At 46.5% G+C, this 26,272-nt stretch overlaps 1 protein-coding gene across 3 annotated transcripts in view; it reads left to right on the top strand.

Moving 5' to 3' along the window:
- The window catches only part of LOXHD1 (lipoxygenase homology PLAT domains 1), a gene marked incomplete at both ends in the record, with an annotated part of 210,750 nt that overhangs the window by 110,383 nt on the left and 74,095 nt on the right, over window positions 1-26,272 (top strand). For all 3 annotated transcript variants that reach the window (XM_082640798.1, XM_082640797.1, XM_082640796.1), the window contains 7 exons: window positions 5,473-5,636; window positions 6,390-6,494; window positions 10,261-10,389; window positions 11,525-11,689; window positions 12,741-12,922; window positions 23,994-24,110; window positions 24,842-25,004. In XM_082640798.1, the coding sequence (XP_082496924.1) occupies window positions 5,473-5,636; window positions 6,390-6,494; window positions 10,261-10,389; window positions 11,525-11,689; window positions 12,741-12,922; window positions 23,994-24,110; window positions 24,842-25,004 (1,025 nt within the window). The remainder of the gene's footprint in view (window positions 1-5,472; window positions 5,637-6,389; window positions 6,495-10,260; window positions 10,390-11,524; window positions 11,690-12,740; window positions 12,923-23,993; window positions 24,111-24,841; window positions 25,005-26,272) is intronic.

Genomic DNA, 26,272 nt, shown 5'->3' with positions numbered 1-26,272 from the left:
AAAGACAAGGAAGGACACTGTGTAATGATCAAGAGATCAATCCAAGAAGAAGATATAACAATTATAAATATATATGCACCCAACATAGGAGCACCTCAATACATAAGGCAACTGCTAACAGCTATACAAGAGGAAATGGACAGTAACACAATAGTAGTGGGGGACTTTAACACCTCACTTACACCAGTGGGCAGATCATCCAGACAGAACAGAACTGGAACAAAAAATCCTAAAATTTGTATGGAGACACGAAAGACCCCGAATAGCCAAAACAATCTTGAGGGAAAAAAAACAGAGCTGGGGGCTTCCCTGGTGGCACAGTGGTTGAGAGTGTGCCTGCCGATGCAGGGGACATGGGTTCATGCCCCGATCCAGGAAGATCCCACATGCTGCAGAGCAGCTAGGCCCATGAGCCATGGCCGCTGAGCCTGCACGTCCGGAGCCTGTGCTCCGCAACGGGAGAGGCCACAACAGTGAGAGGCCTGTGTACCGCAAAAAAAAAAAAAAAAAAAAAACAGAGCTGGAGGAATCAGATTCCCTGACTTCAGACTATACTACAAAGCTACAGTAATCAAGACAATACGGTACTGGAACAAAAACAGAAGTATAGGTCAATGGAACAGGATAGAAAGCCCAGAGATAAACCCACACACCTATGGTCAACTAATCTATGACAAAGGAGGCAAGGATATACAATGGAGAAAAGACAGTCTCTTCAATAAGAGGTGCTGGGGACTTCCCTGGTGGCACAGTGGTTAAGAATCCTCCTGCCAATGCAGGGGACAGGGGTTCGAGCCCTGGTCTGGGAAGATCCCACATGCCACAGGCCAACTAAGCCCATGCACCACAACTACTGAGCCTGCTCTCTAGAGCCCGTGAGCCACAACTACTGAGCCCGTGTGCCACAACTAACTGAAGCCCATGCGCTTAGAGCCCGTGCTCTTCAACAAGAGAAGCCACTGCCATGAGAAGCCCATGCACTGCAACGAAGAGTAGCCTCCACTCCCCACAACTAGAGAAAAACCGCGCAGCAACGAAGACCCAACACAGCCAAAAATAAATAAATAATAAATAAAAATTTAAAAAAAAAAGTGGTGCTGGGAAAACTGGATAGCTACATGTAAAAGAATGAAATTAGAAAATGCCCTAACACCATACACAAAAATAAACTCAAAATGGATTAAATACCTAAATATAAGGCGGGACACTTTAAAACTCTTAGAGAAAAACATAGGAAGAGTACTCGTTGACATAAATCACAGCAAGATCTTTTTTGACCCCCCTCCTAGAGTAATGGAAATAAAAACAAAATAAATAAATGGGACCTAATGAAACTTAAAAGCTTTTGCATAACAAAGGACACTATAAACAAGACAAAAAGACAACCCTCAGAATGGGAGAAAATATTTGCAAATGAATCAACAAAGGATTAATCTCCAAAATATATAAACAGCTCATGCAGCTCAATATTAAAAAACTAAACAACCCAATCAAAAAATGGGCAGAAGACCTAAACAGACATTTCTCCAACGAAGACATACAGATGGCCAAGAAGCATATGAAAAGCTGCTCAACATCACTAATTATTAGAGAAATGCAAATCAAAACTACAATGAGGTATCGCCTCACCAGTTAGAATGGGCATCATCAGAAAATCTACAAAAAACAAATGCTGGAGAGGGTGTGGAGAAAAGGGAACCCTCCTGCACTGTTGGTGGGAATGTAAATTGATACAGTCACTATGCAGAACAGTATGGAGGTTCCTTAAAAAACTAAAAATAGAATTACCATATGATCCAGCAATCCCACTACTGGGCATATACCCTGAGAAAACCATAATTCAAAAAGACACATGCACCCCAATGTTCATTGCAGCACTATTTACAATAGCCAGGTCATGGAAGCAACCTAAATGCCCATCGACAGACAAATGGATAAAGAAGATGTGGTACATATATACAATGGAATGTTACTCAGCCATGAAAAGGAACGAAATTGGATCATTTGTAGAGATGTGGATGGACCTAGAGATTGTCATAGAGAGTGAAGTAAGCCAGAAAGAGAAAAACAAATATCATATATTAACACATATGTGGAATCTAGAAAAATGGTACAGATGAACCAGTTTGCAAGGCAGAAATATTGACACAGATGTAGAGAACAAACATCTGGACACCAAGGGGGGAAAGCGGGGTGGTGGTGGGGTAGGGTGGTGGTGGTGGGATGAACTGGGAGATTGGGACTGACATATATACACTAATATGTATAAAATAGATAACTAATAAGAACCTGCTATATAAAAAATAAATAAATAAAATAAAATTCAAATAAAAAAAAATCATGGCCGTTTAGAGGAAGTAAAATTAGAGGAGCAAATCTCCTCTCTCTCTGGAAGAGACACCATCTTCCCCGTCAGTGCCTGTGGCCTCCCATGACCTTTATTAGCTCAGGAATAAGGCCTTTGCAGCCAGAAGGGTAAATGAACACTGACCTCATCCCTCAGCTGCCCCTGGACCCAGTCACATGTCTCCATGCAAACTGACTCCACCCTGACTCCCCTTTGCTGCTCATGCCCCACCCCCAATCCATCGCCACTGTGTCAGAAAAGCTCAGCCAGACCCCCCTCCCCATCTTCAGCACCCCCTGGTCAGAGCCTCCTGGCTGGTGCCTCTGCTTCATCCAGACCCTCCTAGCGTCTACAGCCATCCAGCCCTTAAGCCACGTCCCTCCTCTGTTCACACCCTGCAGAGGCCTTCTTGGTGATGAAACTCGGGGCCCAGCAGCCACACAGAGTGTAAGGGGAAGAGCAGGGGCACAAACCCAGAGTTCTGGAATTCCAGACCCACTCTGTTGCTACGCCACTCTTCCAGTACCACCAGTTGACATACTTGATGTGCTCCAGCCTTTATGCACAAAACGGGAAAGGCCACACATTAAATACATTTTACAGCGTTCAGTTTTGAGATCCACTCCTTCCAGTTTAACTTTCAAGTGAAACTCGTACTTTTAGTGGCCCCGAGCTTTGTTCCAATGCTCAGTTTAAACCTCCTGCTGACCCAACCCCTGGCTCTTCCTTCCATGGCCCTTGCTTAAGTGGAGTGGTGGGCATACCTGGCCAGAACACCTGCACGCCTCTCTTCCCCTTTGCTCCTGAAAAATCCCTACCTACTCCCCTCTGCAGACCTGCTTGAGCAGGATTTATTCCTGTGGGAGGAAGGGGAGGGGCCAGTAGGCCCAGTCCTCCACTGGACCTCCTGTGAGTGCTCATTGTTGCTGTGGGGATAGAGTCTAAACGTCCAGCGCTCAGGCCCATCCTGGCTCCAGCTCTGGTTCTCCTGCCTGCGGAGGCTGCAGCCATGGGCGTGCTAAGGGCCTTTAACTTCATGGTGCAGGTATCTCAGGGGCCACGGGGGTGGTGCCAAGAAGCCAGGCTCTGATTCCCCGCGCATGCGCTCTTCACGGGTGTGGGAGGGCTTGTGCCTTCCCCTCTTCCTGACTTTTTTCTCTGCCAGCATCAGTCTCCCCCAGTTCTTTCTTTATGCATCCCTCTCCCCCTGTCTCTGTCCTCCTCCAGCTTCCCATACTCTCATGACTCCACCTCGGCCCCAACCCCACTCTTTTCTTTATTTCTGTCTCTCTCCCTTAATCGGCCATAATTTTTTTTTTTTTTTTTTTTGTGATACGCGGGCCTCTCACTGTTGTGGCCTCTCCCGTTGCAGAGCACAGGCTCCGGACGCGCAGGCTCAGCGGCCATGGCTCACGGGCCCAGCCGCTCCGCGGCATGTGGGATCTTCCCAGACCGGGGCACGAACCCGTGTCCCCTGCATCGGCAGGCGGACTCTCAACCACTGCACCACCAGGGAAGCCCGATAGGCCATAATTTAGAACTAAAGCCTATTATTCATAAATTAGTAAAAGTTTAACTTTCCCACTCATATATTTGAAAGGCAGAGTAGTGGAACGATATACATTTTTCACTTAAACACTAATTTCATAGCAATTTGGTTTATATCTCCCAAGGTTGAGCTCCTCCCACCCTTTAAATCCACATCTCTCAATACACAGTTGCCCCTCTGTGCCCCATCCGAACCCCTGGGCCGAGGTGGCATCCTCTGGCGCTGCCCCCCTACCATGCTGACGTTGGGAAGCAGTAAGGACTGTAGGAGGATGTGGGGCTCAGACAGGGACGAGACCCTTGGCCTACACTGCTCCCACCTCTCCAGACTTTGACCAGGCCCTGAATGCATCTTATGCACCTGGACAGTGGTGGGGAGGGGGTGCAGATGGGGCTGTAGAGATGGGCTGCATCCCCAAACCCTCTTGAGTTGTTCTGGAGGCTCAGGGACCCAGTGGGAACTGTCCAGCCCACAATCTCAGGCATGGACTGAAGAGGAAGAAAGGAAGCGTAAGAAGAATCATCATCATCTTTACAATAGTTTTAGCAAATTCCTAACCAAGAGCATACTGAGAGCCAGGCATTTTTTTTTAAACACTTAAAAATGTTTGAGTCATGAAATTCTCACAACCACCTATGAAATAGCCACTATCATCCTCATTCTACAGAGGGTTGCCTGATAAACTGCAGAATGGCCAATTAAATTTGAATGTCAGATAAGCAATGGATAATGTTGTAGTATAAGTATGTCCCCAATACTAGACAGGACATACTTATATTGAAACATTATTACTTGCTTATCTAAAATTCCAATTTAACTGGGAGTCCTGTGATTTTATTGGCTAAATCTGGCAACCTTTGCACAAAGAGGTAAAGAAACTTGTTCAAGCTCATGTGACTGTAGGCAGCAGAGCCAGGATTCAACCCCAGTCTGGCTCTAGAGGTGAGTCCTCAGTTCCCGCACCCTGGTCCCTCTCCCCCCAGCCTTCTTTCCCTTCCGTCCAGGCGCCTTCCTTGCTCTGCGTTCAGCCTCTCCACTGAGGAGTCTACCTTGGACCTCCCTTCCCTGGGTGGTGCCTGCTGTCTGCTGTGCCAGCTCCTTAGCCATACTCTTTGCACCTTCCAGAAGCATAATTGGGTCATTCCATTAAAATCCACTAATTCAGCCCTTGGGTATGAAGCCCCTCCTATGTGTACAACATTCTCTGCCAAAGTGGCCCTGGCTAACAGGTTGATTCTAGAAAAGGCTGGAACAGTCCCCAGAAGCCCCTTTTCCTCTAGATTCCTCCAATAGGACCCTGATTGAGGGTTTGCTGTGCTCCAGGCACTGCTACCCAGCCATTTTCAGTGGGGTTGTATGGAAACCACATCCCATGTTTGCTGTCTACTCCAGCCAAGTGACTAATGGGGTGACTCCCAGGCTAGGTAGGATGGGAGGGCAATGCTGGGGGTGTGGGGGAAGACAGGGGAGCATTTGGACCCCATCATGGCCTCTCGTTCCTCAGCCCATGACTACTGTTTCATGAGACCTTTCCAAAGAGACATCCCCCAATTCTCCTCACCCCCTGTCCCCACAGGTACTACTTTCCATGCCAGCGCTGGCTGGCAGTGGAGGAGGATGATGGCCAGCTGTCCAGGGAGCTGTTGCCAGTGGATGAGTCCTATGTGCTGCCACCAAGCGAGGATGAGGAGGGTGGGGGAGATGACAACCCCCTCGACCGCCTGACCCTGGAGCAGAAAGGTTTCCTAACCTAGAGCTGATTTCTCCCCTCCAGCACCCCTTTCCTCTGTCTCTCCCCCACTAGGTCTCCATCTTCCCTTCCCCTATGGGCTCTGGGCACTTCCTTCCCTGGGAATCTATCTGTTCTCTCATTCCTCCATGGCAAGAATGGGGAGGTGAAGGGGGCGTATTCTCACATGTCTAGCATACAGCTGAGTATAAAGTACATGGCCTAGCATGGAGTTATTGTCAGGAATAGAATGGAACGGAAGGAATGGAATGGAATGGAATAGAATAGAAGAGTTATAGCTGACTCTGACTTAGTCTTCTGTCCTCCCCTCCAGGCACATTATAGACTCTCAATATGAATATTTTTGTCAAGGGAAAGAGTGAACTTTCAAGAGTTCTATGATGCTTGTTCTCCCTTCCTTGAAACATGCATCCCTAAAACTTCCCAACCTGAAGGAGTCAGACCAGGGCTCCTGGCTGATGAGCCTCTGAATCCCACAGTCACCCCAAGTCTTCCCCAAGCATCCTACAACTTTACTGATTGAGGGTTTCCTGTGTGAGCTGGACGTGGGCTGGGGGGACCTCATCTCTGCCTTCAGGAAGTTTCCAGACTAAAGGCAACTGCAGAAGAACACATGCTACAAGTAAAGTGATTCATAAAAACAGCCAACACAAGCAGAGAAACATGCTCAGTATGTTTTCTTCCTCCTCCCTTCATGGGAGGTGCAATCTACCACTCACTTCTCCACACTCTTCTCCTGGCAGATAAATCTACCACATTCTCAGTGACCATAAAGACCGGGGACAAGAAGAACGCAGGCACCGATGCCAATGTCTTCATCACACTCTTTGGCACTCAAGATAACACTGGTAAGAGAGCAACGCAGGGCCGAGGTTCACCCAAGTTCCCCTCCAGGGAGACTGGGAGATTCAGTGCAATTTTCCAAGGAAATACTGGACATGACTCTCCCTCTTTCTCTCTTTTATTTTAAGAAACCATATTTTAAAATTCTCTTTATTATTTTATTTTATTTTATGAAGAATACTTAACATGCAATCTATTTTCTTACCAAATTTTAAATGTATGATACATGGTCATTGACTATAGGTATGTGGTGTACAGCAGATCTCTAGAGCTTATTAAACTTACTAAACTGAAACTTTATGCCTGTTGATTATTAAACCCCCATTTCCTCCTATCCCCAGCTCCTGATAACTACCATTTTCATCTTTAATTTTATGAATTTGATACCTCATTTAAATGGAGTCATGCAGTATTCATCCTTTTGTGTCTGGGTAATTTCACTTAGCATAATATCCTCAAGAACCATCCACATTGTTGCATATTGGAGAATCTCCTTTTTCAAGGCTGTATAATATTCCATTGTATATATATATATACCATATTTTCTTTATCCATTCATCTGTCAATGAACATTTAGGATTTTTTCCATTCTTAGCTATTGTGAATAGCACTGCAATGAACACATGAGTGCTAATACTTTTCAAGGATCTGATTTCAATTCTCTTGGATATATACCTAGAATTGGGATTGTGGGTTCATATGGTAGTTCTCTTTTTAACTTTTTTAGGAACTTTCATACTATTATCCATAGCAAATGCATCATTTTTCATTCCCACCAACTGTGTGCAAGGGTTCCAATTTCTCTACATCCTCACCAACACTTTTGGTTTATTTGGGTTTTTTAAAAAATTTATTTATTTTTGGCTGCATCAGGTCTTACTTGCAGCACATGGGACCTTTCATTGCGCTGGCCGGGCTCTTTGTTGCAGCGCAAGGGCTTCTCTCTAGTTGTGGCACGTGGGCTTTGTAGTTGTGGCACACAGACTTACTTGCCCCATGGCATGTGGGATCTTAGTTCCCGACCAGAGATGGAACCCACGTCCCCTGCACTGAAAGGCAGATTCTTAACCACTGGACCACCAGGGAAGTCCCCTTTTGTTTTTTTGATAGTAACCATCCTGACAGGTGTGAGATATCTCATTGTGGTTTTGATTTGCATTTACTTCATGGTTACTGACAATAAGCATTTTTTCTTATACTGTTGGCCATTTTTATGTCTTCTCTGGAGAAATGTCTATTTAAGTCCTTAGCCCATTTTTAATTGGGTTCTTAGTTTTTTTGTTATTGAGTTGTAAGATTACTTTATATATTTTGGTGATTAACCCCTTATAGATATATAGTTTGCAAATATGTTCTCCCATTCTGTATGTTGCCTTTTCACTCTGTTGTTTCCTTTGCTGTGTAGACACTTTTTAGTTTAATGTAGTCCCTCTTGTTAATTTTATTTTTTGTTGCTGTGCTTTTGGTGTCATATTCATGAAGTCATCGCCAAGACCAATGTCATAAAGTGTTTCTTTTATGCTTTGTTCTAGGAGTTTTACAGTTTCAGTCCTTCTGTTTAAATCTGTAATTCATTTTGAGTTGATTTTTATGTACGGTATGAGATAAGGGTCCAAATTAAGTATTTTACATGTAGACATCCATTTCCACCATTTATTGGAGAGGCTATCCTTTCCCCATTGTGTATTCTTGCATGCCTCTGATTCTTGAAAGATTTCATGCAACTAGCCCCAACAGAGAAAGGCAATTCCTTTTTTCTTAAAAATCTCCCTGTGAGATGACTTGTCTGCCTGGGTTGTGAATGCCAGTTCTTTTAAAATTCTTCCTAAATCTTACTAAGTCAGGCCTACCGCACTCTGGGGGCAGAGAGCTCCCTGCCCTCTCTTGGTCCTCACTGCTGCCTCTACCACCCTACAAGTGTTTGGAAGCCATGTGAATCATCTTCCCTTCAGTATCCTCTCCCCAAGTAATGGTGCCCAATTCTTTGTCCAGGACTTTCTGAAAGTGTTTACCATTTCCTGTGCCGTTCCTTGAGGTGTCAATCTGTTTGTCTTTCAAAACTGTAGCAAAGGGACTCCTCAGTCCAAACCGCGAGTGATCTCTTCTCTGTGTCTTTTGCCAGCTTTCTCCTTCTGTTCTAAAGGCAGAGGTAGCCCTAACTCTATCTCTACCTCAGTAACAACCTGGGAACCAGTGGCTCTTCCCAACCTCTAGTGAGATTCAGCCAATCGGTTCCATGTTACTCTCCGTATGAGATGCTCAAAGAGTCTTGGGGTCATTCTGGAGCCTCTGTCAAGACAATCAGAGAAGGTGGCATATAGTGCTGGAGTCAGCCATCCACTTGGACCACGTGTCCAGCCATTCTGTCTGAGTTCAGAGAGGAACCAGTCCCTCAAATATGTAATCATCCCATATTTGCTCAAAACCCTGTGGGTCCAGAGCACTATGCCAAGAACTGCTGAAGAATGAAGGAGCTTAATCCCTGACTTTGGGGTGCTCATATTCTAATTCAGCACTGTGGTGATATAGAGCATGGACTCAAGCTTGACTGATTGGTTTAAACTTCTGCTCTACCACTCATTAGCTGTGTGACCTTGGGCAAGTTCCTTAATCTCTCTGTGCTTTAGTTTCACCCATTTGTAAAATGGAGATTATATTAGTACATGCCTCATAGAGTTGTGTATTTAATGAAATTGAACATGTAAAATATTTGAGACAAAATGACACTCAATAAAACATTTATTATTATTATTATTTACCAGGTTAGGTAATGCAGATATAATGAATGAGTCAGGCCAAAACTTATAAATGTATGTCTTTGCAATAGTTACTGAGCCATGGTCAATGAAATTGAGGGGCCCTAACAACTGCTTTTATTTGCCAAGGGATTGCTCTGTGTTAGGCACATTCTTGAAGACACAAGTCATCATCTTATTAAATACTCACAACAGCTGTATGGGGGAAGACCATCCCTTTTGACATTCGAGGAAACCAGTTTCAGAGAATTAAGTAATTTGTCCAAGGCCATCCAGATGCTAAGTGGCAAAGCCGGGCATCTAACCAAGGTCCGTCTGACTCTTTGTGCGCTGAAACCAGTCTGCAATGAGTCTAGATTATCAGAAGACTTCCTACATGAGGTGGGACTTACAGCGTTAAGGAGACTTGAAAGCTGAGGCAGGAGGAGATGGTGATGATGCTGAAACCACCTTAAATTTCAGACTGACACGCAGCCAGAGCCCCAGGACAGATAATGTATGTGAGATGGCTGGTCAGGGGCATTTGAAGCCACCCCTCCTTCTGTCATCCAGAGAAGAGTCTCCAGAGAATTCCCACATGCCCCATCCCTGCAGGGGAGGCCCTGTTTCCCCAGGGAGCGTGGGAGGGTGGTCCTGTCACGGGCTCCCTCCCAGCCATGGAGAAACGTGGGGATTGTGAAAGGGGAGCACACATTGACTTAGGGCCCTACCACTTCCTCCTGGATGACCTTGAATAAGGCACTTAATTTCTGGGTGTGTCTCCTTGTCTTTAGATTCAAACTGGAAATAAAAATATGTATGTCAAAAGATTATTGTAAAGCTTAATAAAAGGACACACACACACACACACACACACACAAAATGCCAAAGACACCTAGTGGATGGTAATTGTACAGTCTAAATTTGAAGAAAGTTCAGAAATTTGGTCATTATGAGGAGAGATGAAAAAAGGTGGTCAGACTAGGTTGGAAGGTCTCAGGCCCAGCCAGTCACGATGGGGTCATTTGGTTGGCAGGAATGACCCTCCTGAAATCCTCCAAGACAAACAGTGACAAGTTTGAGAGGGACAGCATCGAAATCTTCACAGTGGAGACCCTGGACCTGGGAGATCTGTGGAAAGTCAGGATCGGCCATGACAACACAGGTCTCTGCCTTCCCTCTCTCTTTTCCTGGCTAAGAACGTGAGGACCATGGGCAAGTCCCCGTGAGTGTCTAGGAAAGAATCTTAGGTAGACTTGGATGTCATCTGCCTTCCATAATGACACAGCTTCCTCAGTCCCTTCAGTCTGGTAGGGTCCTGGCTGCACACAGAGATTCTGGTCTAATTGATCAGGGAGGGGCCAGGACGCTGGTGACTTTTAAAGCTTTCCCCAAAACCGCACTCTCAGAAATTTCAGTGGGCAGCCAGATTTGAGAATCCCTGATCAGTGGTTCTCAAATTTGAATGTGTATCGGAGCCATGTTTGGGGGCTTGTTAAAACACAGATTTCTGGGCCCCACCCACAGCCTTTAGTTGGAGTAGGTCTGGGGTGGGACCCTAGAGTTTATGTTTCTCACCGGTAATGCTGAGGCTGCTAGTCCGGGGGCTCCACTTTGAGAACCACTGATGGAGCCAGTTCTTCCCAGAACCCACTGACATTGAAGCCAGACAAAAGCTGTGCCCAAGTTTATTCTCTCTCAGTAAAGCAGACTCATTTTCTTGGTCTTCAAACCATATCTTCTAAGCCTGAGGAAGGAGGCCTTCCTCCTTCCCTCTGGGACTGAGGGACAGGGTCTCTGCCTGGCTTCCATTTCTTTCTTTAAACCTGAGCACTCATTTTCCCTGGGAGGAGCATCAATCCTTCACTAGTTTCCCTTGCCTTCATGCATCACAAACTGAGGCCAGGGAGCCCAGTGTTTCGCCCCATCACTGGGTGAAACTATGGAGTCCTCGTTAACACAGGCTCTCTCTGGCATCTCTGGGCTCCCTCTTTGGAGAACCTTCCACCTTGGACAGTGTCCTTGCTTCCCTCCCCTCAGACTCTGCCTCCTGTCATCTCCTCCCCATGCTCCTTTGCTCTTGCTAATTTCACTGACAGCAGGCTGGAGTGTGATCCACCTTCAGCTGCGTGCAGGGGAATCAGTTCAGTAATGCTGTAAGCAAAAGGGAAGGCATGTTCACGGTGGAGCTATAAGCACCAGCCGTCGAGTAAGGAAGGATGTTTGGAGTCCCTGAAGTTGTTCACAGGAAACCATCTGTGTAGAGGTCCTTGATGAGTTCTGTGTCTCCTTCCCTCCAGGCAAGGCTCCAGGCTGGTTTGTAGACTGGGTAGAGGTGGACGCCCCATCCCTTGGAAAGTGCATGACATTCCCCTGTGGCCGCTGGCTGGCCAAGAATGAAGACGATGGTGCCATCGTCAGGGACCTCTTCCACGCGGAACTTCAGACAAGGCTGTATACACCATGTAGGAATCTTGCACAGCAAGACTGGGCCTCCTCCTGCACCCCATTGCTCACCACCCCAACTCAGTCCCAGTCCATCGTCCAGTGTTGACCCTTGGCCTGGTGCACCTTGGAAATTACCCTGGCCCTGTGCTGGCTGTGGACAGAGCCCTGGACCCAGGGAAAGAAAATATGGGATGTATTCCACACTGTACCCCAAACCAGCTGGTGACAACAGGCAGAAAGCCTGACTTCTCTAGAGTTCAGTTTTTTTGTCTACAAAATAAAGATAATGTAGAATAGTTGTAAGACCCGAAAGGAAGAAAAGATAAAGGCCTAACAGTGAAGGATCATTATCAACCCCTTCACCAATCCTCATTCCAGTCATTAACACGCCAAAGAAATCACCACTATAAGACTTTATCCTGACTGGGGGGAAAAAGAACTTTAAAAAAGGTAAATGTAATTCCTTTACCAGCTAAAGGAAAGGAGGAAGTGGAACAACCAGGTGAAGTTTTGACACTTCCCTTCCTCTATCATCATCAGGAAGTCTGTGCTAAGGGGTTGAGGGGCAGGCCAGGTGGAGCCAGTGGATGAGTAGCAAGGGGTGGGAAGAGAAGAGAAAGGACTCTCTCCACTGTAGACTGGCTGATCCAATTGGCTGCTGTCCCCTGAAACATAATGCTCCTGTGTATAGAGTGTCTAGAACCAAGGACCCCATTGAGGACACTTTACAAATGAGGAAACCAAGGCTTGTAGGTGACTCGTCCAGGTCACACAGATAGTCAGGCTAGAGCCTGTGCTTTCAGCCAGTCTGTTGTTGTACTAGCTCTGTGATGGGAGAGGCACGGAGACCCTGGTCTGAGGTGACAGGAGCTTTCTGTGGGCACTAGGCATGACAAAACATCTCCCCTCACCCTGTGGTTGCTAGGCAACCATGTGACATTTCAGGTCCCTGGGTAGCAGCTCCCAGTGAAGGGACCATCTGGGGTGGTGGTGCTTGTGAAGAACTTGACCTGCCTGTGTCCTGTTTTCCCCTCCCCTCTGACTTTGCCCTCTGTCCCCCACCCTTAGTTGTCCCTTACGAGATCACCCTCTACACCAGTGATGTCTTTGCCGCTGGGACAGACGCCAACATCTTCATCATCATCTATGGCTGCGATGCCGTGTGCACCCAGCAGAAGTACCTATGCACCAACAAGAGGGAGCAGAAGCTGTTCTTTGAGAGGAAGTCCGCCTCCCGCTTCATAATGGAGGTACCTGGGTCTGGCAGGCTGCCAGGGGAGCCAGGACTGGGGGCGGGATGGGCCAGAAGACAAGGAGAAGGAGCCCTTTGTCCAGAGTCTGACGTGTGCCTTCCCTCCGATGCGCTGCTGTGAGTGAGGGAGACAGGCAGTCCATCCAACCTCTCTGAGCCTCAGCACATCTGAGTAGCCAGGAGGACAGTGAACCTACCCTTCCAGGACCAGTGTCTGAATCAAAGGTGATCATGAGTGGATAGGGCTTAGGGAGCTGGATGCACAATTCCAGTTCCATTGGGGCCATCTCCAGTGCTACCAACAACAGAGACCTGTGGAGAGAGCTAGCTTCCAGACTTTCTCATCGTATAATTGTCTCCCGTTCATCTGCTAAGCTATGGCCAATCCTCTCATATACAAAAGAGCATCCGTATATTCCTCGGTTCCCCCTCAACTCTGGCCTGAGAGTTGTTCGACGGTTACTGTGGATGTATGTCACCACATCCACACCTTGGTATTCTGTGCACTCAGTCCCGTGCCTCCCTGTGCACTCCACTGCGTGCCAGGTGGGGTGGGAGAGACAAGGGAAGAAGAGGACCCAGACTATGCCTGCAAGGGGCTTGCAGTCCAGCTGGGGAACTCCAGATCTCACACGAGGCTAATGAGAGAGTTTGGCGATCATCATAGTAACTGATGCTGGGGGTAAGAAGGCACCGTCATAGGGCTTTACCCATATTAGCTCACTTAACCCTCATAGCAACTCTGTGCTTTAATTATCCCTGCTTAAATATGGGGAAACTGAGGCACAGAGAGTTTAGTAGCTTACATGAAATCACACAACCAAGGCATAGTGGAAGCAGGATTCGAAGCCAGGAGGACTGGCTCAGAATATGTGCTCTTAGCCGCTGTAGTAGACTAGTCCATGGTGATGAGGGCAAACAGTGGGGCTGGCTGAGCGTGCTATAGGTGTTCAGAGATGGGAGACGGCTCCCTGGAAGTGGTGGTTTTGAGCTGGACCTGAAAGTGGACATAAGCGGGAACAAGGAGGGAAGGCATTCCTAGCAAGGGGAACATCATGGCCAGAGGTGGAAGTAGACACAGCAAGTGGTTTGAGGTTTGGCCAGAGGGGATAGGATGAGAGTGATGCGATTTGGGTAGAGGACGAGATGGAGCAAGACTTAAAGGGGATGACTCTGAACGACGAGAGATGGGAGCCTGGGCTCTCCAGGTAGTGGGGACCTTTGCAGATGTGCCCCTTATTTTCTGGTGGGAAACAAAGTCCAGAGCCCCTTCCTGCTTCCTCGGGCTGTGTCTGCCCTGGGGGACTCCCTTTCCCCTCCCCGCCTTCTCTGGGAGCAGTCAGCACTTGTGGGAAGTTTGCCACCTTGGTGGAGTTTTTGTTTGTTTGTTTGTTTGTTTTTTGCGGTACACGGACCTCTCACTGTTGTGGCCTCTCCCGTCGTGGAGCACAGGCTCCGGACGTGCAGGCTCAGCGGCCATGGCTCACGGGCCCAGCCGCTCCACGGCATGTGGGATCCTCCTGGACCGGGGTACAAACCCGTGTCCCCTGCATCGGTAGGAGGACTCTCAACCACTGCACCACCTTGGTGGAGTTTTTTAACAAGGAAAATTCAAGGGTGATTCATCTATGCACACAGAGCAACACCTCACCCACCTGAGATATCATGGCGTGTGCGTCATCCAAGCCTGATGCCGTCAGGGGCCCGAGCTGTGATGACACCTCAGCATGGCTTCCGGGGAGTTTTATCCATGAAGTCCGCCTAATGGGCAGCTATAATTTGCCAGCAATTTGTTGCTATCTTCTTTCTTTTTTCTTTTCAAATCTATCTGGGAGCTGGGTGTATGAGAGCTTAGAAACAAATGAGATCGCTTTGTATCCCTGTCTCTTCATTTCTCTTTTCCAGTTGATCTTCAGATAAGAGGTGGAGCACTGGATTGCGAGCCCATAACCCTGGGTTCTGGTTCTGCTCAGCCTCTAACTCATGAGCAAGCCCCATCCTCTCTCTGTGGCCTCATCCTCAGACACACGGATCGGCTGCGCAAATAACAAAAATAGCTAATATTTACTGAGCACTTCCCATGTGCCAGCCTTGTCCTCAGCACTTGGTGTGTGTCAACTCATTTAATCCTCATCACCATTCCAAGAGTTAGGCTGGCGAATTATTCCATTTGCCAGCTGCCTGGCAGCTCAGTGTCCTTGAGTGCAGATTCTGTGAGCCACGATCTCACCCGTAGCTTCCTGTTTCTCCTGTTGTCAAAGGATAAGGCCCTGTGAAATCACTGGTCTCTGTTTAATGATTCAGAAAGCCCGGGGACTCGTGGGGGACACCACTTCTCTGATGATGCATGGGCGAGCTGGCCAGCGGGGAGTTGGAGCGGAGCTGCAGGGCAGCAGAAGCAATGACAGTTATAGCATCTTGTTAACTCAGGGCGTCTCCAGCCCTGTGGCGCCATATTGGTCACTTGGAAGGAGAGAATCATTGACAAAAAGAAGCACGTCTGCGATCTTAGATGTAGGAGTGACCTCGAAGGGTTGCTCTGCCCATGCCTCTGCCTTCAGCCAAGCAATCTTCCTATTTGATAGATGAGGCAGCTGAGGCCTGGAAGGTCAAGTGCCTTGTCTAGATCACACAGCTCGTAGGGCTGCAACTGGGAAGGATGGAGGTGGGGTGGGACTACGGGGAGGTTTCTCAAGCAGTGCTGATGGGCCTCCCCATGGCTGCTGACTGTGGGTGGGTGTGTGCGGAGGGTATGCAGTGATGGGAGCTGTTCTAGTTCATTCCCAGGTCACATCTATCTAGGGTTATAGAGGCTTTGCATTTGATGAATGACTCAATCACTCATTCAGATGCCATTCACTCATTGGGAGCTTTCATCCATCCTGGAGCCGTCTCTTTGTAGCACTGAGACCTTGATGGAGCAGGCCAGGCAGGTAGCTTTGCACAGCTGCTACCAGGAAACTCAAGTCTGCACACCCTCTTTAACCCCCAACTGTCAAAGCAAAAGGCATGAATTCCATGGACGAACCATGAGCCAGAGCACCTGGGTATTACCATATTTCCCTACCCTCTTTTCCCTTTACCCCAACTTCCTTGTTTATATCCACCTGTGATTGCCCAGATCCCCATAGGGCTGAGGCAGGGTGTGAACTGATACATACAGCACCATTTCAGAAGAGAATATGACACATGAGAACTGGGAGAGGCCCTGGAGTGGGACCTGGTGGGATGATGGAGGGCAGCCTGGCAGGGAGAGAGCCGGGGAGGCAGGTGCCAGCTGAGTGGCTGCCTCGCCTTGTGTCTGGCCACCTCCCTGCTTCCTTAGAGGGCTCCGAGGGAAGAATCTGGGGATCATTCACTCCTGGCTGAGTTCCTCCCTTGCACCTTATGCCCATAGGCTCCAGGCAGGAGAGACAGGAGATCACAGCTCCCTGAACTTCAGGGACTCACTGTGGCACGCACGTAATCAGCTTTTTCATTCAAGGGGACGTTCATACACACCTTGGTGGTTAAGGTTCAACACTGCATGTGAGAGAACCCAGTTGACTTTGTCACACCCATTTTTCAAATGAGGAAACAATCATTCTTTCATCCTTCCAGCCAATAGTTATTGAGAATCTAGTTTCTGGGCTTTGGGGATGCAGTGATGAGCAAAGCAGATATGATGCCTACCCTTGTGGCTTTCAGTTGTAGAGAAGAAGGTATCACACCTTCTTTATCACATAGGTAAATGCAGACTCCTAACTGAGAACTGCTGTGGGGGGTGGTTATAGGGTGCTGTCAGACCCTATCATGAAGAGATTTGACTTTCTTAAGGGGGTCAAGGGGGTTCCCTGAAGAAGTGATCCTTGAGCTGAGACCTGAATGATGAGGTTGAACAAGCACTGGTTCAGGTAAAGAAGAGAAAAGGGGGACTTCCGGGTAAGATGGCGGAAGAGTAAGACGCGGAGATCACCTTCCTCCCCACGGATACACCAGAAATACAGCTACACGTGGAACAACTCCTACAGAACACCTACTGAACGCTGGCAGAAGACCCCAGACCTCCCAAAAGGCAAGAAACTCCCCACATACCTGGGTAGGGCAAAGCGGAGAGATCCGCACACAGAGGATCGGTGCCGAGCGGCACTCACCAGCCCGAGAGGCTTGTCTGCTCGCCCGCCGGGGCACGCAGCGCTGGAAGCTGAGGCTCGGGCTTCGGTCAGAGCGCAGGGAGAGGACTGGGGCTGGTGGCGAGAACTCAGCCTGAAGGGGGCTAATGTGCCACAGCTAGCCGGGAGGGAGTCCGGGAAAACTCTGGAGCTGCCGAAGAGGCAAGAGACTTTTTCTTCCCTCTTGGTTTCCTGGTGCGCGAGGAGAGGGGATTAAGAGCGCTGCTTAAAGGGGCTCCACAGACGGGCGCGAGTCGCGACTGAAAGCGCGGAGCCCAGTGACAGGCGTGGGACGCTGGGGCTGCTACTGCCGCCGCCAAGAAGCCTGTGTGCGAGCGCAGGTCACTGCCCACACCGCCCTTCCGGGAGCCTGTGCAGCCCGCCACTGCCGGGGTCCCGGGATCCAGGGGCGGCTTCCCTGGGAGAACGCACGGCGCGCCTCGGGCGGGTGCAACGTCACGCCGACCTCTGCCGCTGCAGGCTCGCCCCGCACTCCGTGCCCCTCCCTCCCTCCCGGCCTGAGTGAGCCAGAGTCCCCGAAGAGGCTGCTCCTTTAACCCTGTCCTATCTGAGCGAAGAACAGACGCCCTCCGGCGACCTACACGCAGAGGCGGGGCCAAATCCAAAGCTGAGACCTAGGAGCTGTGAGAACAAAGAAGAGAAAGGGAAACCTCTCCCAGCAGCCTCAGAAGCAGCGGATTAAAGCTCCACAATCAACTTGATGTACCCTGCATCTGTGGAATACATGAATAGACAACACATCATCCCAAATTGAGGAGCCCGGAGTCAGTGCTGTGCCTCTGAGGTGGGAGAGCCAACTTCAGGACACTGGTCCACAAGAGACCTCCCAGCTCCACATAATATCAAACGGCGAAAATCTTCCAGAGATCTCCATCTCAACACCAGCACCCAGCTTCACTCAACGACCAGCAGGCTACAGTGCTGGACACCCTAAGCCAAACAACTAGCAAGACAGGAACACAACGCCACCCATTAGCAGAGAGGTGGCCTAAAATCATAAAAAGTCCACAGACACCCCAAAACACACCACCAGACGTGGACCTGCCCACCAGAAAGACAAGATCCAGCCTCATCCACCAGAACACAGGCACTAGTCCCCTCCACCAGGAAGCCTACACAACCCACTAAACCAACCTTAGCCACTGGGGACAGACACCAAAAACAACAGGAACTACGAACCTGCAGCCTGCAAAAAGGAGACCCCAAACACAGTAACATAAGCAAAATGAGAAGACAGAAAAACACACAGCAGGAGAAGGAGCAAGATAAAAACCCACCAGACCTAACAAATGAAGAGGTAATAGGCACTCTACCTGAAAAAGAATTCAGAATAATGATGGTAAAGATGATCCAAGATTCTATTTCCCAGATACAAAATCTTGGAAATAGAATAGACAAAATGCAAGAAACAGTTAACAAGGACCTAGAAGAACTAAAGATGAATCAAGCATCGATTAAAAACACAATACATGAAATAAAAAATACTCTAGATGGGATCAATAGCAGAATAACTGAGGCAGAAGAACGGATAAGTGAGGTGGAAGATAAAATAGTGGAAATAACTGCTGCAGAGCAAAATAAAGAAAAAAGAATGAAAAGAACAGAGGACAGTCTCAGAGACCTCTGGGACAACATTAAACGCACCAACATTCGAATTATAGGGGTTCCAGAAGAAGAAGAGAAAAAGAAAGGGACTGAGAAAATATTTGAAGAGATTATAGTTGAAAACTTCCCTAATATGGGAAAGGAAATAGTTAATCAAGTCCAGGAGGCACAGAGAGTCCCATACAGAATAAATCCAAGGAGAAATACGCCAAGACACATATTAATCAAACTGTCAAAAATTAAACACAAAGAAATCATATTAAAAGCAGCAAGGCAAAAACAACAAATAACACACAAGGGAATCCCCATCAGGATAACAGCTGATCTCTCAGCAGAAACTCTACAAGCCAGAAGGGAGTGGCAGGACATACTTAAAGTGATGAAGGAGAAAAACCTGCAACCAAGATTACTCTACCCAGCAAGGATCTCATTCAGATTTGATGGAGAAATTAAAACGTTTACAGACAAGCAAAAGCTGAGAGAGTTCAGCACCACCAAACCAGCTTTACAACAAATGCTAAAGGAACTTCTCTAGGCAAGAAACACAACAGAAGGAAAAGACCTACAATAATGAACCCAAAACAATTAAGAAAATGGGAATAGGAACATACATATCGATAATTACCTTAAATGTAAATGGACTAAATGCTCCCACCAAAAGACACAGAGTGGCTGAATGGATACAAAAACAAGACCCATCTATATGCTGTCTACAAGAGACCCACTTCAGGCCTAGAGACACATACAGACTGAAAGTAAGGGGATGGAAAAAGATATTCCATGCAAATGGAAACCAAAAGAAAGCTGGAGTAGCAATTCTCATATCAGACAAAATAGACTTTAAAATAAGGACTACTAGAAGAGACAAAGAAGGACACTACATAATGATCAAGGGATCGATCCAAGAAGAAGATATAACAATTGTAAATATTTATGCACCCAACATAGGAGCACCTCAATACATAAGGCAAATACTAACAGCCATAAAAGGAGAAATCGACAGTAACACACTCATAGTAGGGGACTTTAACACCCCACTTTCACCAATGGACAGATCATCCAAAATGAAAATAAATAAGGAAACACAAGCTTTAAATGATACATTAAACAAGATGGACTTAATTGATATTTATAGGACATTCCATCCAAAAACAACAGAATACACATTTTTCTCAAGTGCTCATGGAACATTCTCCAGGATAGATCATATCTTGGGTCACAAATCAAGCCTTGGTAAATTTAAGAAAATTGAAATTGTATCAAGTATCTTTTCCGACCACAATGCTATGAGACTAGATATCAATTACAGGAAAAGAGCTGTAAAAAATACAAACACATGGAGGCTAAACAATACACTACTTAATAACGAAGTGATCACTGAAGAAATCAAAGAGGAAATTAAAAAATACCTAGAAACAAATGACAATGGAGACACAACGACCCAAAACCTATGGGATGCAGCAAAAGCAGTTCTAAGAGGGAAGTTTATAGCAATACAATCCCACCTTAAGAAACAGGAAACATCTCGAATAAACAACCTAACCTTGCACCTAAAGCAATTAGAGAAAGAAGAACAAAAACATCCCAAAGTTAGCAGAAGGAAAGAAATCATAAAAATCAGATCAGAAATAAATGAAAAAGAAATGAAGGAAACGATAGCAAAGATCAATAAAACTAAAAGCTGGTTCTTTGAGAAGATAAACAAAATTGATAAACCATTAGCCAGACTCATCAAGAAAAAAAGGGAGAAGACTCAAATCAATAGAATTAGAAATGAAAAAGGAGAAGTAACAACTGACACTACAGAAATACAAAAGATCATGAGAGATTACTATAAGCAACTCTATGCCAATAAAATGGACAACCTGGAAGAAATGGACAAATTCTTAGAAATGCACAACCTGCCAAGACTGAATCAGGAAGAAATAGAAAATATGAACAGACCAATCACAAGCACTGAAATTGAAACTGTGATAAAAAATCTTCCAACAAACAAAAGCCCAGGACCAGATGGCTTCACAGGCGAATTCTATCAAGCATTTAGAGAAGAGCTAACACCTATCCTTCTGAAACTCTTCCAAAATATAGCAGAGGGAGGAACACTCCCAAACTCATTCTACGAGGCCACCATCACCTTGATACCAAAACCAGACAAGGATGTCACAAAGAAAGAAAACTACAGGCCAATATCACTGATGAACATAGATGCAAAAATCCTCAACAAAATACTAGCAAACAGAATCCAACAGCACATTAAAAGGATCATACACCATGATCAAGTGGGGTTTATTCCAGGAATGCAAGGATTCTTCAATATACGCAAATCAATCAACGTGATACACCATATTAACAAACTGAAGGAGAAAAACCATATGATCATCTCAATAGATGCAGAGAAAGCTTTCGACAAAATTCAACACCCATTTATGATAAAAACCCTGCAGAAAGTAGGCATAGAGGGAACTTTCCTCAACATAATAAAGGCCATATATGACAAACCCACAGCCAGCATCGTCCTCAATGGTGAAAAACTGAAACCATTTCCACTAAGATCAGGAACTAGACAAGGCTGCCCACTTTCACCACTCTTATTCAACCTAGTTTTGGAAGTTTTAGCCACAGCAATCAGAGAAGAAAAGGAAATAAAAGGAATCCAAATTGGAAAAGAAGAAGTAAAGCTGTCACTGTTTGCAGATGACATGATACTATACATAGAGAATCCTAAAGATGCTACCAGAAAACTACTAGAGTTAATCAATGAATTTGGTAAAGTTGCAGGATACAAAATTAATGCACAGAAATCTCTGGCATTCCTATATACTGATGATGAAAAATCTGAAAGTGAAATCAAGGAAACACTCCCATTTACCATTGCAACAAAAAGAATAAAATATCTAGGAATAAACCTACCTAAGGAGACAAAAGACCTGTATGCAGAAAATTATAAGACACTGATGAAAGAAATTAAAGATGATACAAATAGATGGAGAGATGTACCATGTTCTTGGATTGGAAGAATCAACATTGTGAAAATGACTCTACTACCCAAAGCAATCTACAGGTTCAATGCAATCCCTATCAAACTACCACTGGCATTTTTCACAGAACTAGAACAAAAAATTTCACAATTTGTATGGAAACACAAAAGACCCCGAATAGCCAAAGCAATCTTGAGAACGAAAAATGGAGCTGGAGGAATCAGGCTCCCTGACTTCAGACTATACTACAAAGCTACAGTAATCAAGACAGTATGGTACTGGCACAAAAACAGAAAGATAGATCAATGGAACAGGATAGAAAGCCCAGAGTTAAACGCACGGACATATGGTCACCTTATCTTTGATAAAGGAGGCAGGAATGTACAGTGGAGAAAGGACAGTCTCTTCAATAAGTGGTGCTGGGAAAACTGGATAGGGACATGTAAAAGTATGAGATTAGATCATTCCCTAACACCATACACAAAAATAAGCTCAAAATGGATTAAAGACCTAAATGTAAGGCCAGACACTATCAAACTCTTAGAGGAAAACATAGGCAGAACACTCTGTGACATCAATCAGAGCAAGATCCTTTTTGACCCACCTCCTAGAGAAATGGAAATAAAGACAAAAATAAACACATGGGACCTAATGAAACTTAAAAGCTTTTGCACAGCAAAGGAAACCATAAACAAGACCAAAAGACAACCCTCAGAATGGGAGAAAATATTTGCAAATGAAGCAACTGACAAAGGATTAATCTCCAAAATTTATAAGCAGCTCATGCAGCTCAATAACAAAAAAACAAACAACCCAATCCAAAAATGGGCAGAAGACCTAAATAGACATTTCTCCACAGAAGATATACAGACTGCCAACAAACACATGAAAGGATGCTCAACATCTTTACTCATTAGAGAAATGCAAATCAAAACTACAATGAGATATCATCTCACACCAGTCAGAATGGCCATCATCAAAAAATCTAGAAACAATAAATGCTGGAGAGGGTGTGGAAAAAAGGGAACACTCTTGCACTGCTGGTGGGAATGTGAATTGGTACAGCCGCTATGGAGAACGGTATGGAGGTTCCTTAAAAAACTACAAATAGAACTACCATATGACCCAGCAATCCCACTACTGGGCATATACCCTGAGAAAACCATAATTCAAAAAGAGACATGTACCAAAATGTTCATAGCAGCCCTATTTACAATAGCCCGGAGGTGGAAACAACCTAAGTGTCCATCATCGGATGAATGGATAAAGAAGATGTGGCACATATATACAATGGAATATTACTCAGCCATAAAAAGAAATGAAATTGAGCTATTTGTAATGAGGTGGATAGACCTAGAGTCTGTCATACAGAGTGAAGTAAGTCAGAAAGAGAAAGACAAATACTGTATGCTAACACATATATATGGAATTTAAGAAAAAAAAATGTCATGAAGAACATAGGGGTAAGACAGGAATAAAGACACAGACCTACTAGAGAATGGACTTGAGGATATGGGGAGGGGGAAGGGTAAGCTGTGACAAAGTGAAAGAGCGGCATGGACATATATACACTACCAAACGTGAGGTAGATAGCTAGTGGGAAGCAGCCGCATAGCACAGGGAGATCAGCTCGGTACTTTGTAACTGCCTGGAGGGGTGGGATAGGGAGGGTGGGAGGGAGACGCAAAAGGGAGGGGATATGGAAACATATATATATGTATAACTGATTAAATTTGTTATAAAGCAAAAAAATAAAATAAAATAAAATTTAAAAAAAAAAAAAAAAAGAGAAAAGGGAAGGGGCAGGAGGAGCATGTGCAAAGGCTCTGTGACAAGAGAAAGTAGAGTTTGAGGGACTGGAATTTGAGGGATATAGAAGAGGAGTGGCTGGAGATGAAGGGGGCTCTTGGGGGCCAAGGAGAAGGTAAGGGTGGCAAGAGAGGGCATGGTCAGAACTAGAACTCACCTCCTGATGCCCCCCAGGCAGTTCTTAAGCCACTGCTAGAAGACAAGGAGCTGGGCTCCACCATGAAAAGTGGGGGGCGGGGTGGCAGCCTCCCAGAGCTTGTGTGAACTGAGTTCTGAAGTCTAGGCTGATGTTAAGCTTGGGGGGAGGAAGGGAGGTATGAGCACGGCATAGGTAGGGGAGGGCGGGGGCTGGCTTGACTGGACAGGAGGGACATACTGGGAGAAAGTGACCCCAGGAAGTTCAAAGGGACTCACGGGTGGATGCCCTGGGGAGGTAGGGTTTTGCTGAAGTTGTAATTTCCAGGACCTTTCAGCCAACATCTGGTACATTTTCTCCTTTCCGAAGTTAGAAGACGTGGGAGAAATCATTGAAAAAATTCGGATTGGCCATGATAACACGGGCATGAATCCTGGTTGGCACTGCTCCCACGTGGACATCCGCAGGCTCCTCCCAGATAAAGACGTGAGTTTCTGACTGCTCTGTCCTGCTGTTTCTTTTGTCCCTTTTCAGAAGAGATTAAAGACAGATTCTTTATAAGAAACGGTAGCCTTTTTTAAGTTGAGATAAAACCATCTAAGGAAAATTCAGCCAGTTCACTCCGAGTGCAGGAACGAACTCAGGTCCAAGGCAGAATCTCTTAGAACATGGTTTATGGGTCAAGAAGGAGGGTCTGGGCAACCATGTCTCTGCTCCCCACCCCCAAAGCCATACTACCAGTGAGTGACCAAGTGTGCCCTTTCTGCAACTCAAGGTCGACTCAGAGAAAGAAACCCACCTGACCAACTTGGAAAACATTCCCAAACCACGAAATTCTAAACCTAGGAAGCAGCTGTCAGTCATGACTGTGGTTATGAGCTGGAAGCTGGGAGCAGTTTTAAAAAAACAGAGCTTCCTCCCCTTGCCTGCTGAGTCTGCGTCTCTGGGATGGGGTTCAGATATCTATTTTTAAGTGACTCAGGGAACTCCACCTTCAAGAGCCTACCCCTGACATGGTGTGGAAAGTGCTTTAAGTAAGACTGGATCTGCCGGAATTGGGGCAGGCCGGGGGGAGCTCCTCTGTGGCTTTTGTATTATCAGTGGGGCTCCATCACCCTTGTCCTTGGTTGGTCCCCATGAGTGTTGACATGGTGATGGATGACTGAAGTTGGCGGTTTCCACATTAAGGGCTCAGTTTCCTCCTTCCCTCACCCCAGGGCACAGAGACCTTGACCTTCCCTTGTGATCGATGGCTTGCCACCTCAGAGGACGACAAGAAGACCCTTCGAGAACTGGTCCCTTATGATATCTTCACTGAGAAATACATGAAAGATGGGTCTTTAAGGCAAGTCTACAAGGAAGTGGAAGAGCCTCTGGACAGTAAGTGTCATGTGATCGCCCTCATCACTGTCCGCAGAGCCCTCCCTTGTAGGGCACCTGCCCTGTGCTGGGCGGAGCCTTTGCACCCAGGAGGTAGAGTCTATAATTATCTTCACTCCATAGAGAGGGCAACTGAGGCTCACAGAGGTTACATAACCTGCCGAAGTTCACTCAGCTAATAAATGGCAGGACTATTCTTCAGAGGTACTCAGCTATCTCACTCCGAGGTTTGTGCTTACCTGGTCTGACAGTGTAATCATACATCCAAATATGTGCTCTTCTGTGCCTAGACTATGCTGGTCCTTGTTCTCTCCCTTGCTTAGTTAATTTCGCTACTAATCTCCAGGGCTTGGTTCTCTCTGCTCTTGCTGGATCCAGCTGTCCCAACCGAGTATGAATCAAATAGCATCTTGGCTTTGTACAGAACTGGAGCTGTGGTGTGTTTGTTCTCAGGGGCTAGGTGCAGCTTCAGTGTCCAAGGTCATGGGTTTCTTTTCTGTATGTGCCAGTTTCCTTGTTCTCATTGATGAGGTTTTTTCTGCCTAATTTGCCCCAGCCTGACCACACACTTCTTGCTCTCATTCCTTTGCTTTTGAGCTACTATTTTCTGGTTCTCTTCTTACCTCTCGGGCTGGGCCCTGAGTGCCGTTCTCCCTTCTCCTGCCAGGTGGTATTGCTTCAGGCTCAGCCCTCAGCCTCAGCTGAGCCTCTGCTATAGCTCTCACATTTCCTTTAGTCTGAGTTGCCATTTGCTTAAGAGATAAAAACAAGTGTTGCCTCAATAACATGCCTTTCCCTACCCATATCCCTTTCTCCAAATTTGCTTTGCTATTGAATCTGGCAGATAATTCCCTTTTCTACTTGGATCCCGGAGGATGCCCAGGAAAGCTGGCCCGGCGGCACATTGGGCTGTTCTGTATTAATAACATGCCACAAACCCACTCTGTGCTGGGTGGTGTTTCTAGGGAAACATCTTTCCACGGAGAGCTGTGTGGCCTTGGTGGGACAGGGAGGGAGGAGGATCCAGAAAGAGCAGGATTTGACTGCATGACCACATTGCTCAGCTCCCAGAAGCTGAATCGGTTTTCCTAATTCCCAAAGGACTGGAGAGAGTGGGGGGGGGCGGGCGGGGGTGGGGAGAAAGGGTCAGGAGGGCCATTTAATCACAGCCCTGGAGACACAGCACCCCACTCTGGGACGAAGGCTCCTAGAAGAGGTCCCGCCCAGGTGTGAAGTAGGGCTGAATGTACAGCCAGCAAATGGATGGG

Source organism: Mesoplodon mirus (genome assembly GCF_964341445.2).
Source record: "Mesoplodon mirus genome assembly, chromosome: 13".
Lineage (NCBI taxonomy): Eukaryota > Metazoa > Chordata > Mammalia > Artiodactyla > Ziphiidae > Mesoplodon > Mesoplodon mirus.
The sequence above is the reverse complement of the archived record's forward strand: the minus strand, read 5'-3'. Positions and strand labels throughout refer to the sequence as shown.